The 13,438-nt window shown below is 42.7% G+C and overlaps 1 protein-coding gene across 3 annotated transcripts in view; it reads left to right on the top strand.

Moving 5' to 3' along the window:
• Window positions 1-13,438, top strand: part of MYCBP2 (MYC binding protein 2) — a 184,362-nt gene that overhangs the window by 17,143 nt on the left and 153,781 nt on the right. For all 3 annotated transcript variants that reach the window (XM_072353261.1, XM_072353271.1, XM_072353253.1), the window contains exon 2: window positions 11,006-11,081. In XM_072353261.1, coding sequence (XP_072209362.1) covers window positions 11,006-11,081 — 76 coding nt within the window. The remainder of the gene's footprint in view (window positions 1-11,005; window positions 11,082-13,438) is intronic.

Raw genomic sequence — 13,438 nt, forward strand, 5'->3', positions numbered from 1 at the left:
AGAGGACAGGCCCCAGGACTGACCTCTGGGGAACACCACTCGTGACCGGTCACCAGCTGGATTTAACTCCATTTACCACCACTCTCTGGGCCCGGCCCTCCAGCCAGCTCCTTACCCAGCCGAGAGCGTACCCATCCAAGCCACGGGCTGCCAGCTTCTGCAGGAGAATACCATGGGAGACAGTGTCAAAGGCTTTGCTGAAGTCTAGGTAGACCACATCAACAGCCTTTCCCTCATCCAGCAGATGGGTCACTAGATCATAGAAGGAGATCAGGTTGGTCAAACAGGACCTGCCCTTCATGAACCCATGCTGGCTAGACCTGATCCCCCGGCCATCCCGCACATGCCGCGTGATCTCCCTCAAGACTATCTGTTCCATAACCTTCCCTGGAACCGAGGTCAGGCTAATAGGCATGTAGTTTTCCCCAGATCCTTCTTACAACTTTTCTTGTAAATGGGAGTCAAGTTGGCAAGCCTCCAGTCTTCTGGGACCTCACCAGTCAACAAGGAGAGCTGGTAGATGATGGAAAGCGGCTCGGCTACCACCTCTGCCAGTTCCCTCAGCACTCTCGGGTGGATCTCATCTGGCCCCATGGACTTGTGGCAGTCCAGTTGGAGTAGTAAGTCTCTGACCGTTTCTTCCAGAATCACAGGGGGGCTAGCGTGCTCCCCAGCCAAGATTACCAGTTCAGAGAGAGGAGTACCCTGAGGATAACTGGTCTGACCTTTAAAGACAGACATAAAGAAGGCATTCAGAACCTCCACCTTTTCCTCATCCTCAGTGGTCACATTCCCAGCCTTATCCCATAAAGAGTGGATATTCTCCTTTGTCCTCCTCTTACTGTTAATGTACTTATAAAAGAGTTTGTTATTCCTTTTCACCCCAGTGGCCAGGTTAAATTTGAGCTGGGCTTTTGCCTTTCTGATTTCACCTCTACACATCCTAACGACTTCTTGAATTCATTCTCAGTTGCCCGTCCCTCCTTCCACAGGCGGTAGATTCTCTTTTTCTCTCAGAGCCTCAAGAACAGCTCCCTATTCATCCACCCCGGTCTTCTTCCCCGCCGGCTCATTTTGCAGCTCAGGGAGACTGCCTGCTCCTGCACCCTTAGGACTTCCTTCTTGAAGAGCAACCAGCTCTCTTGGACCCCTTTGTTCGCTAAGACTGAATGCCAGGGGACTCCCCCTACTAGTCTCTTGAACAAATCAAAGTCCGCCCTCCGGAAGTCCAAGGTAGCAGTTTTATTATTCCCTCTCCAAGCTCCACCATGAATTGAGAAATGTATCATTTCATGGTCACTCTGCCCAAGGCAGCCCCCAACCTCCACATCTCCTACCAGACCATCCCTGTTCGTGAACAGCAGGTCTAGTGGGGCAGTTCCTCTTGTGGGCTCTCTGACCAGCTGCATCAGGAAGGCATCCTCTATGCACTCCAAAAACCTCCTAGTCTGTTTCTTCTGTGCTGTGCTGTGCTCCCAGCATATGTCAGGGAAGTTGAAGTCCCCCATGAGGACAAGGGCTGACAACCATGCAGCTCGTGCCAGCTGCTTGTAGAACACCTCATCTGTCTCTTCATCCTGGTTTGGCAGTCTATAACAGACGCCCACCAGGATATCTGCCTTGTCAGCCCTTCCTCTGATCTTAACCCATAGGGATTCAACCACATTGTCCCCAATCGCAAGCTCTTCAGCATGAAAGCATTCCCTGACGTAGAGAGCCACGCCGCCAGCCCTCCCTTCCTTGCCTGTCCCTCCTGAAGAGTTTGTAGCCATCCATTGCAGCACTCCAGTCATGGGAGCAATCCCACCACGTTTCTGTTATGGCAACTAGGTCATAGTTTGCCTGCCGCACAATGGCTTCCAACTCTTCTTGCTTGTTGCCCATGCTGCGTGCATTAGTGTAGACGCACCTCAGCTGAGCCCCTCGCCTCTCTCCTAATCCCAATGCCACTTCCCCAGGCCGATCTCTGGCAGACCTGGCTTTATCCCCTTCCCCCTTCCTATCTAGTTTAAAGCCCTCTCTACAAGTCCTGCCAGCTCCTGGGCAAGTATCCGTTTCCCTTTCGGAGACAAGCAATTCCCATCAGCCGACCTCAGGCCAGGTGCTGAGTAGACCACCCTGTGATCAAAGAATCCAAAATTTTTGCATTTGCACCAGCCTCTTAGCCATGCATTTACAAGATGGCTTTTCCTGCTTATCTCGGTGTTTGTCCCTGCCACCAAAGGAATACTGGCAAACACTACTTGTATGCCCGCTCCATCAACTAACTTCCCCAGCCTCCTAAAATCATTTTTTATAATTTTCAGGCTATTATCAGCAATCCCATTGTTGCCAGCTTGAACTATCAATAAAGGGTAATAATCAGAGGGGTGGATAAGGCTGGGGAGTTTTCTAGAAATATCCCTGACCCGGGCCGCAGGAAGGCAGCACACCTCCCTGTGGGTAGGGTCAGGCCGACATATTGGACCCTCTGTTCCTCTCAGGAGAGAGTCACCCACAACTATCACCTTCCTTTCTTTCTTGGAGGAGGCAGTCTTCAAACGTGGAGCCATCCGCCTCACCTTGGGCAAGCTTGGTGGCAGCGCTCCCATATCATCATCACTCACCTCTCCCTCTGGTTTCAGTGCTTCATACCTGTTACAGAGAGGGACCAGGGGAACCGAGGTAGGTCGGGATGGGGGTCGCCTGCGACGCCGAGCTGAGACCTGCCATTCCTCCTCTCTTCTCAAGCTGTCTCTCCCTGCTTGACTATGGTGAGAGAGAGGTGCCATTTCTCCCAATACTCCCTCAGTCTGGGAAGTGCAATCTCTGCACCTTTCTCGTAGAGAGTCACTCCACCAGTCAATCTCCCGCTTGCATTCTCTGATGGTCCACAGTCTATCTACCTCCTCCCTAAGCTCCACCACAAGGCTGAGCAGCTCGTCTAGCTGCTCACACCTCACGCAAGTCACATCCTTCCCATCCTCCCCTGTCAGCAGCAGGCCGAGGCACTCCCAGCAGCCAGAAACCTGAACTGCCACATTATGGAGCAGACCCTCTGTCTGAGTTGCCACAGTCTTTGCATAGAAAGCCCACTTCCTGGTGAGGACCATGTTCAAGGTAATAATTTTGTGTAAAGATACCTTCCAGTCAGTTGTCAGTGTGTACAGATGCATGAGGTTATTACTCAGACACAGGATTTTACATTTGCCTCTGTTAAATTGGATAACATTCCTGTTGTCCCATTTCTTTGGCATGCTGAGGTGTGTCTGAATGGTGGCACAGTCATCTAACGTATAATAGTTCTCCAAATGTTGTGTTATCTGTAAACTAGCTTGAAGAAGGACTCTGTCCTGTCATTCACAACATTGATCCCAGCAATGTAGTCAGTGTTCAGTCCACATTTATCTTGCTTGTGCTTCACCACTTTGTGTAAGGATGTTGTGACTGAGGGACCCAAAAGCCTTACTGATATTGAGATTGACAGTATCTATTACTCTCCCATTATCTGCCAAGGCAGCCATTTCAATGCTACCGATTGGTGGTCATGTGCGATTTCCTCTTCATAAATCCAAGCTGACTGCTCTGTCACTTCCTTGTCCTTTCTAGGTGATCAGGCTGATAAACCTGAAGTTTCCTAGGTCCTCTGTCTTTTCCTTAGTGAAAACAGAAGAAATGTTTGTTTTCTTCTTCTCAGAATACTATGCCAATTGCTACAACCTTTCAGAAAATTGTTTACAGTAGTGTTGCAGTATCATCAGGTAGGTTCCTCAGCATTTGCAATGACATACGTGCAGTTTATTTAAATTTTTCCTAACCTGATCTTTCTCCACTGAGGGTACATTGTCCTTACTCAGACTTTTACTGTGAACATCTAATTGCTGAAGGCTAATTTTACCATTAGTAATGGAGGTGACCAAAATTCTTTGTGACTTGATTCTCTACCTCCTTTGGCACTGGGCTCATGTTTTTCCTACTCTTCCATTTGTTACTTGTTCTCCCTGTCTTTCATATCTCATGCCAGAATCATCTCTAGGTGGGCTTTGTCTTTATAAAACCATCTCTGAACACTCAAACTTCATCCTTGTATTCCTCCTGAATGACTTGACACTGCTTCTATTTCTTCTATGTTTCCTTATTTTTCAGGGGGCTTTTCGTACATCAATGTATGCCTCCTGTCATCTTTCCTTGATTTCTGGCATGTATTAACAAACTGTTATTGAGCTTGAAAATGATTCTTGAAAATGAATTCTCCTGCACCCTTTTCTCTAGGGGAGTGTACTCTCATAAGGTTCTTCAGAGCAAGCCTCTGAATAGGCCAGAGTCTGTTCTTTTCGTGTTTAGGATTGGGATTCTGATTTTGCCTTGTTTGCTTGTTTCGTGATGCTGAGCAACACTGTCTTATTGTTGCTGCAGCCATAGATGCATCCAACTAGTTCTTTCTTCTTTAAATGCCAAGTCCAGTAGAGTGCCTTCCCTAATTGACTCCTCAATCGGTGTGTTATGCATCCATGTGCTCCAGAAACTTTATGCTTTGCTTGTGCCTTGCTCTGTTGCCTTTCCAGCAGGTGGTTAACATCCCCCATAAAGATCAAGGCCTGTGAATGTGAGGTCTCTTGTAGTCCTCATCAGCTTCTTCCTGTGTAGATTATGAGTAGCTGTATAGTTGGAATAATACAAGCATAGTTATGTATAGCTGGAAATAGATAGCCAAAGGGTATCAAAGGAAAAGACTCACCAATTCTGAGGCATTCAGTCAAGATAGGTGCTCACCAGTGTCAAGGCTTGTCACAAAAACTCCACAAAGGAGCAATTTCCAGAAAGAGATACTACCTTAGTGGTGGTCAGCCCTTAAATAGGATCTAGGAGAGGTGGAGTTAAGCTCCACCCCTTCTGGGAGCACAGCTGAATTTCCTTCACCTGTGCTCCTGCAGCTGACTCATCGCTTGCCTCAGATGGCTAATCAGAGGTTCAGTCTGTGATCAACAGTTTCCCTTACAGTAGCCAACATCAATGTTGTATTGGTCTGCCCTAAGTCTAACCATTAAACTCTCAACTGACTCATTGTCAACTGTTTCATCTTCTGTCTAGATCAAGAAAAGGACATTATGCTGGATTGTGAAACAACCGTGATAGATGTTATGATGAAGTTTAAATGTGGGAAGATAAACCATCAAGCTACACAATAGAAATATTAAAATTATGGTGTTAACTTTGTTGAGGTATCATTTATACCTCACAGAAACTAAAAGAAGAGAGAAATGAAGTAATTGCTTTTCATGGGTAGTCATTTTGTGCTGATGCAGCTTGTTTTCTCAAAATAATTTCTTCCTCATCTCTCTTAAAATATTTCAGTTCTCCTGTGGTGACTTAGGAGTAGTGATGCTTCTGTGTGTTACTCGGTGTCTGTAAAAATAAGTCTTTGGAAAAACGTCTTGACAGTCAGATGTTGTAACATGCTTGTTTAAAAAAAAGAAAATCACAGAGTCATCTAGGCTTCTTATAAGTCCAGTATCATTCTGAGAGCTTGCAAGTTGGAACTTATAGTAAATAGTTCACCATGGTTGTATTTTAACTGTTTTGGACCAGTTTGTCTTCCTGTATTGCCACTTCTTTTTTAACTACTGTAATATTCCATCTTACAGTGGTAGCCTATGAAAAATGTTATTTTGTAATTTGTCGATTTTTTTTTTTTTTGTGATAGTACAAAGAAAGCTGCCAAACAGCACTAGTTTTTGTATTATTTCTGCATATAAATACAAGTATTGATCTTGCACTGCTACTGAATATGAGAATAGCTGAGAAGTAGGATGGAAGAAACATCAGGTCATTACTTTTCAAGAAATGCCGGTATGTTAGTACTCATATTTCATTGTCCTTGTATAAAACATGTTGTTAGATTTACAGTTCTTTGAGTAACTTCATATTGTGATGACAGATCGTGAGACATCAAGGTGACTAAATGACTCTTAGGGCTGTAGTGATAATCACTTGTGATTGCAGGCTACTTGAGAGTTTCAAATTGGGATTTCACCTTGGGTTGTTCAGAAACCAGTGCTTCTTTTTGTACAGCCAAATCAACCACCATAGGCAACAATTCACAAGTATTGTTTGATGTCTTCAATTCAATTATTTCACTTTGGTGTCATTGAGTGGTTGCTGCCACTTAAGAACATCTCTATTAGTTCTTGAATGCTTAAGCTAACTGCCTAAACGCCTATGGAAAAATGATAGTAGTATAGTAGGTTTAACTGGATGCAGCCTGACAAATGGGCCTCTCCTGTAAAATGTATAGCCCTCCCCTAAGGTAATTACTGAATTGGAGCCATCTAGTTTAGACAAATACAGTGATTCAAAATCAGTTTGTCAGTTTCAAAAATTTTAGCATGTTCTAGGTTTCTGAACTCACACTTCCCCACCTACCCACCCCCCCCAATCCATTCCCCCCCCCCCCCCAAAAAAAAAAGAAGGTTTTTTATCAGCAATAAAATGACTTAGTCTTGTGTTGCACTTGTTGCTGCAACCTTTGATAAGTGATTTCGGATAATCGAGTAGAAGTTTAAAAGCCAGCAGAACTTTCATGTAACTTGTGTTGCTCTTGTTTTGACTCAGCAGCAGGTACAGTATTTTTTTTTCAGTGATTCTTTTAGTGCAACATATACCCTAGAAGGACTTATGTAGATGTGAACATAGTGTTAATGTGAGGTTAACCTACAATGAATAATTCAGTAACAACACTGGGCGTTCAACACACAAAACAAAACTTTGCTTTCTTCTCAAATTTAATTTCATTAATTGCAGATGAGGACTATTCAGCCTTGGGGGAAGAGTTCTGTTTGCATTTCCTCAGATCTTCCAAACAGTAAAAGCAATGCTTTTGAGGTGATTGAGGAGCATCATGCATGCAATGCAGCAAATACTGCAAATGCTAGCTAGTGCTACTTCTAATCTGAAAAGAAATCAGTTAAGCATGCTGTTATTGCCTTCTGCTAAAGGTTCTAGAAAGTTGAATAGAAGTTACAGTGATATTATTTAAAATCTGTTTTAAATTGCTCAGTAGTGAGTTTTTGTTGTTGTTGTTTTTTTTTTTTTTTTTTTGAGACAATTGTTATACATTTAAGAATTGAATGTTTTCTGTCTTTGCTTTTATTTTCAGTGATTTTTCTGAGAAGACTGTAGTAAAACCTTGTGCTCATCCTTTAGGTCCGCTTGACCCAAGTATTTTATTGTCAGGGCCTCCTCGTGTTCTGTACTCATTTGATTTCCTCTGTGTCCCAATTCAAAATTACAAATTTAGTCTCAAATATTACAAAGGCTTGAAACTGTTTGCAGAAAACTTGCCTAAAACTTGCTGATAATTGAAAGTTGGTTTATTAGACTGAACAGTATCAACATCTGACTTGAAAGTTAGGAGCTTCTGTCACTGGAATTGTCAGCATAGAGTTTCAGGACTTTTGCATCTGACAGTTTTTAGCAACTTACAATTGTTAGCCAAAACAAATTGATAATTTAGTGAGAAAATCCACCCTAACCTTATTAGGTGTTGTTAATGTTCAGGCAGTAAAAGAGATGGACTAGTAATTAACAGTTGTGGTTTTAAACAGGAAGTGACTCATAATCTTCCTAACATTATTTTTCTTGAGTAGACCTGCCCATATGTTATCTTCACTATCTGAATATTAAAATCTCATGATGTAACAGTAAGTGGAAATCATATACCTCTTATCTTTTTTTCTTTGAAGATACATTGTAAACAGATGATAGGTTGCTCGGAACTGTTTATAAAGTTAGAGTTGAGTGGTTTTTTGTTTGCTTTCATGATTAATTTCTTACTAGTTCTGAAGTTTCTTTTGGGAATGAGTCTTAAAGAGGATAAACATAAAATTTAATTTGGGGTATTTTTGTTAAGTAAGCAGCATTTCTCAGGGGTCGGTACTGGATCCAATCTCGTTCATTGTCTTCATCAACTACCTGGATAAATGGGTGGTTCTGATGGTTCACTTCAGAAGTTTGCTGATGATACTGAGCTGGAAGGGGCAGCAGACATGCAAGAAAGCTGTGCTACCGCTCAACCAAGACCTGGACAGACTGGAGAGATGGGCAGAGAAGAACCTTATAAGGTTTAACTGGAGCATGAGTATAGTCTTGCACCTGGGGAGGAATAACCATACAGGTTAGAGGATGACTGACTGAGAGGAGTTGTGCAGAGCAGTACCTGGGTGTTCTGATGGACAGCAGGTTGGCCAGAAGTGTGCCCTTGTAGTCAAGAAGGCCAGTGGTGTCCTGGGGCACATTAAAAAAATTGTGTCCAGCAGGTCGAGGGAGGTGATCTTCCCCTTCTGCTCTGTCCTGTCCTGATGAGCCCACATTTAGATTACTGTGTCCAGTTCTCACTTCCCAGTTCAGAAAAGGCAGGGATCTCCTAGAAGGAGTCCAGCAGAGGGTCACAAAGATGATAAAGGGCCTGGAGCATCTTCCACATTGGGAAAGGCTGAGTGACCTGTATCTGTTTAGCTTGAGAAGGGGATCTGATCAGTGTTTGTAAATATCTAAAAGGAGGTGGGAGGCAAATGTACCATGTAGCAACAGGACAATGAGCAGTGAAATAAAACTTGAACATAGGTAGTTCTGCACTAACATGCAGAAGAATTTCTTTATGGTAAGGGTGATGGAGCACTGGAGCAGGTTGTCCAGAGAGATTGTGGAGTTTCCTTCAGTGGAGATGTTTAAGACCTGTTTGGATGCCTACCTGTGAGACCTGTTGTAGGATTTCTACTTTTACAGGGGGGTTGGATTTGATGATCTTTTGAGGTTCCTTCCAATCCCTGCCATTCTGGGTTTCTGTGTTGTTCATGTCTGTACAGAAAAATACTTGCCAAAATATAAGTATTATTCTGTGAAATATTTGCAAACTGGAAAGGAAAAAATTCTCATAATGTTTGTAGACTGGAATAACTTTGAAGAGTTTGTAAGGATTTTGGCAGGCAGGATTCAATTTCAAATGTCTTGACAAGAGAGGTTAGTGTTTTTTGAAAAATAGAAAGAGAGAAGAAACTCCCTTAAAAAGTTGTCTCTGGTAAGTAAAAATTGTGCTGCACTGTTCTGTACTACAAGCCATAGCAGCAGAGCTAAGTAAAGAATAATGCAAGCTCAGTTTGCAGGAAAATATTTTCAAGTTATTCTGGGCTGGCCAGGTAAAACTTGGCATACAGTTAAGTGTAACCTTAGGGGAACATATAAGGCAATTTTTCATCTTCTGCTCAACAGTGAATAATAAGTACTGCTTTGGTTTTGATCAATATAGTTTGCATATGATATGATGAGACAGAATTCCTGGTTTCCAATGGACTCTACACCTGAATTTAGGATGAGAATTTTATAAAATGGTATTTGATCCAGCGTGAAAAATAGAGTGGCTACAGAATGGAAGGGACTACAGTGTTGTTCTTCGTGTTTGGAAACAGAATGAGAATTGATTACATTAAACTGTAATAAGGAATTAAAACTTGCCCAGTGTAAGAATAACTGAATAGTAGAACAGACTATGGAGGATGATTATAGAAATTTGGACATGAGAGATTGTGTGGATTTTTACCACTTCCCCCCTTCTCAAATAGATTGGACAGACTTTGATGTATTTTTCTTTGTAGTTGAAGTGATCTTAGGAGGTCATTTAGGTTCTCTTTATAAGTTTTAATTTACTGTGTTTTTTTCTGATCACTGAAATGCTTCTCTGAACTCCAGGATAATGGTTGTTTCTTTACATATTCAAGATATAAAATTTACAAGAAAAATGATGAGGTGATTGGTTCTTGCAGTAGATGCCTTGAAGAAGAATGTGTCTCCCTCTTCCTAATTTTAGTGTTAATAGATGAGATTTCTACTGGGCAACTTTTTGCAGAGATACTTTGATTTTCTTCTGACTGATCAGTGTCAATAAAACTTTAGTTTTTAGCCTTTGACTGCTGGACCATGAGACTTGTATCTTCTTCAAATGTGAATGCTGAGAATGTTTCTAGTCTATCAACCTTTTTGTTTAGAATAAAGATATTCAAATAAAATACTAGATTGTTTCAGTTCTCAGTCTCTTTCCGGTTTGGTACCTGTGATTTTCAGCTTCCATACTTCTATTTTTCTAACTAATCTGAACTGTAAACCATTTGAGTAGTGTTCGAGTGACACAGAGGAATGTTAGTAGCTTACCAATCTAGAATGAGCTGTATGCTATGTGGGCAACATTAGCTTGTTTTTGCAGAGGGTTTGTAGTTTGAACAGAGTAGAGAAATGTAGTTAAAATGCATACATCTCAGCAGAATAATCTTGCTGATGTTATGTGTATGGGGTCTTTTATTCTTCATGTATTTTCTTTGTGTATTTTTGTTATTGTTGATTTTTAGTAACTGGATAATAAATTGGAGGAGAAAGAATGTGATAGGAATGAGGTGTAGGCAGAAGAGAATTAGGGGAGCATGGGTTAGCTGGAGTTGTAGTGTGAAGGGATGAAAATAAAGTCTGTAAGTTGAGGGTGGAGGAACACTTAGAAGTTTAAAAACATGCACGTTTAAAAGTTGCAGTTTCTTCCATCCCCTGAGTTCTCTGCCACATGATGTTTTTTTAAAGCTATCTTTTTGTACTGGAAAGCTGAGTAAAGACTTCACAAAATGTGTGGCTTCTCACTTCTAGCATCAGTATAATGTTAAAGGATGTGTAGTAGAAACAAGTCAGGTAAAAATACAAAATGGACATGGGTTGTGTTGTTTTTTCTTTTCCTGCACTAGCTCATATTCTTCTTTAAATATTAAAAGTAAAAATCTTTGATCCAGTAGAAAAGCATTGTGTTAATGACCTCTGATACATACTCTGGAATTTTGACTTTACTGGTTTTCTACCTTAGTCAAAAGAGAAGAAAAAAAGTTTTAGAGGACTTACAACAATATTTTTTTTCTGATGTTGCTATTTACAATGAAGTGAGGGAGGAATTTTAATTATTTTATTCTCATGAGTTATTTTGCTCTTTTTTTTTCAGGAGCAAGAAACTTTTTAGCAAGAAAAAATTGAAAAGGAAACAGAAGACTAAATTAAAAGTAAAAACACGCAACAAGGTACGTCTGTAACAAACGTTAAAAAGTTCTGACTGAAAAAATGAAGTAATTTCAATTGAGAGATGTAAGGGGAAAATGTGTAAGTCGCAATTTTTTTGTTTATGGTATATAACATTCCAGCAATTTTTGTCTGTGTACTGCTTTCTTTATGTCACTGTTAGCAATGCTAACCTTTTAATTTTATGTTGAGCATTAGTCAAACATAATTGGATATGAGCACTATTTTTGTTTCTCCAATTCCTGGAGTATAAATGTAGCTAAAACAGTATTGATTTATAGTTAAATTTTAAGAGATGCACATCTACCTCAGAGCTGGAGACTGCTGCTGCAGAGTTATGTCCATGTTGGTTAAAGGAGGAAGGGAGCACTCTGTGTCTTAAGTAATTCATAGTTATTCTTTAAAATTCCTCTATAGTGGAATAGAAGCTTAACGGTTTCTAAAATTGAGGTGAAAGTGATAGCATTTTAAATTATTGCTTTGAGATAATCTTCCTCTATTTTTTACCTATTATTTCTCTGTTCAAAGTAGAGTTTTGGAGGGATTTTCGTGAAGGCTTACCGTAGGCCTGGAAGATTCTTCCTAAGTTTTGGTTATAATCAGTAGAGAGAAAGAAGTTCATCTGTTGGATAGTTTTGCAGGACTGTACCACTGAAATAACCAGTGGAAACACTTTTTAGTCAGTTGAAAGGCCCTATAATAAGCTGTAGGTTCCTTTCACAGAATCACAGAATCACAGAATTATAGGGGTTGGAAGGGACCTCTAGAGATCATCGAGTCCAACCCCCTTGCTAAAGCAGGCTCCCTACACCACGTCGCACAGGTAGGCGTCCAGGCGGGTCTTGAATATCTCCAGAGAAGGAGACTCCACCACCCCCCTGGGCAGCCTGTTCCAGTGTTCCGTCACCCTCACCGTAAAGAAGTTCTTGCGCACATTCGTGCGGAACTTCCTATGCTGGAGTTTCAGCCCATTGCCCCTAGTCCTGTCCCCACGCACTACTGAAAAGAGACCAGCCTCGCCACTATAGCTCCCACACCTCAGGTATTTATAAACCTGGATCAAGTCCCCTCTCAGCCTTCTTTTCTCAAGGCTAAACAGACCCAGTTCCCTAAGTCTCTCCTCATAGGGGAGATGGTCCAGGCCCTTCACCATCTTTGTGGCCCTTCGCTGGACTCTTTCCAAGAGATCCCTGTCTTTTTTGTACTGGGGAGCCCAGAACTGGACACAGTATTCCAGATGAGGCCTCACCAGGGCAGAGTAGAGGGGGAGGATCACCTCCCTCGACCTGCTGGCTACGCTCTTTTTAATGCACCCCAGTATGCCATTGGCCTTTTTGGCTACAAGGGCACACTGCTGGCTCATGGCCAACCTGTCGTCCACCAGGACGCCCAGGTCCCTCTCAGCAGAGCTCCTCTCCAGCAGGTCTTCCCCCAACCTGTTCTGGTGTATGCAATTATTTCTACCTAAATGCAAGACTCTACACTTGCTTATGTTAAACCTCATCCGGTTTCTTACTGCCCAGCTCTCCAGCCTGTCCAGGTCTCTCTGAATGGCCGCACAGCCTTCAGGCGTGTCAGTCAATCCTCCCAGCTTCGTGTCATCAGCAAACTTGCTGAGGGTGGCCACTATCCCCTCATCAAGGTCGTTGATGAAGATGTTGAACAAGACTGGACCCAGCACAGACCCCTGGGGGACACCACTAGTCACAGGCCTCCAGCCAGACACCGCACCGCCAACGACAACCCTCTGCACTCTGCCAGTCAGCCAATTCTCGATCCACTTCACCGTCCACTCATCTATCCCATACTTCCTCAGCTTTGTTATAAGGATGTCATGGGGGACCGTATCAAAAGCCTTACTGAAATCAAGGTAGACTACATCTACCGCTCTCGCCCCGTCCACCCAGCTAGTGACATCTTCATAAAAGGCCACCAGGTTGGTCGAGCACGACCTCCCCTTGGTGAACCCATGCTGAGTACTCCTGATAACCTCCTTTTCTCCCTGTTGTCTGGAGATGGCATCCAGCACAAGCTGTTCCATCACCTTCCCTGGGACAGAGGTGAGGCTGACTGGCCTATAATTACCCGGGTCATCCTTCTTGCCCTTTTTGAAGACTGGGGTGACATTGGCCATCCTCCAGTCTTCAGGCACCTCCCCAGTTCTCCAAGACCTTTGAAAAATTACAGAGAGCGGCTTAGCAATAACCTCCGCCAGCTCTCTCAGCACCCGTGGGTGCACCCCATCAGGTCCCATGGATTTATGGACATTAATGTTTCCTAAGCACTCACGGACCACCTCTTCCCTGACTAAAGGGAAATCTCCCATTCCCCAGATTCTCTCATCAACCACCGGGGGCTG

The sequence above is a fragment of the Excalfactoria chinensis genome, chromosome 1 (assembly GCF_039878825.1).
Source record: "Excalfactoria chinensis isolate bCotChi1 chromosome 1, bCotChi1.hap2, whole genome shotgun sequence".
In the NCBI taxonomy this organism is placed as follows: domain Eukaryota; kingdom Metazoa; phylum Chordata; class Aves; order Galliformes; family Phasianidae; genus Excalfactoria; species Excalfactoria chinensis.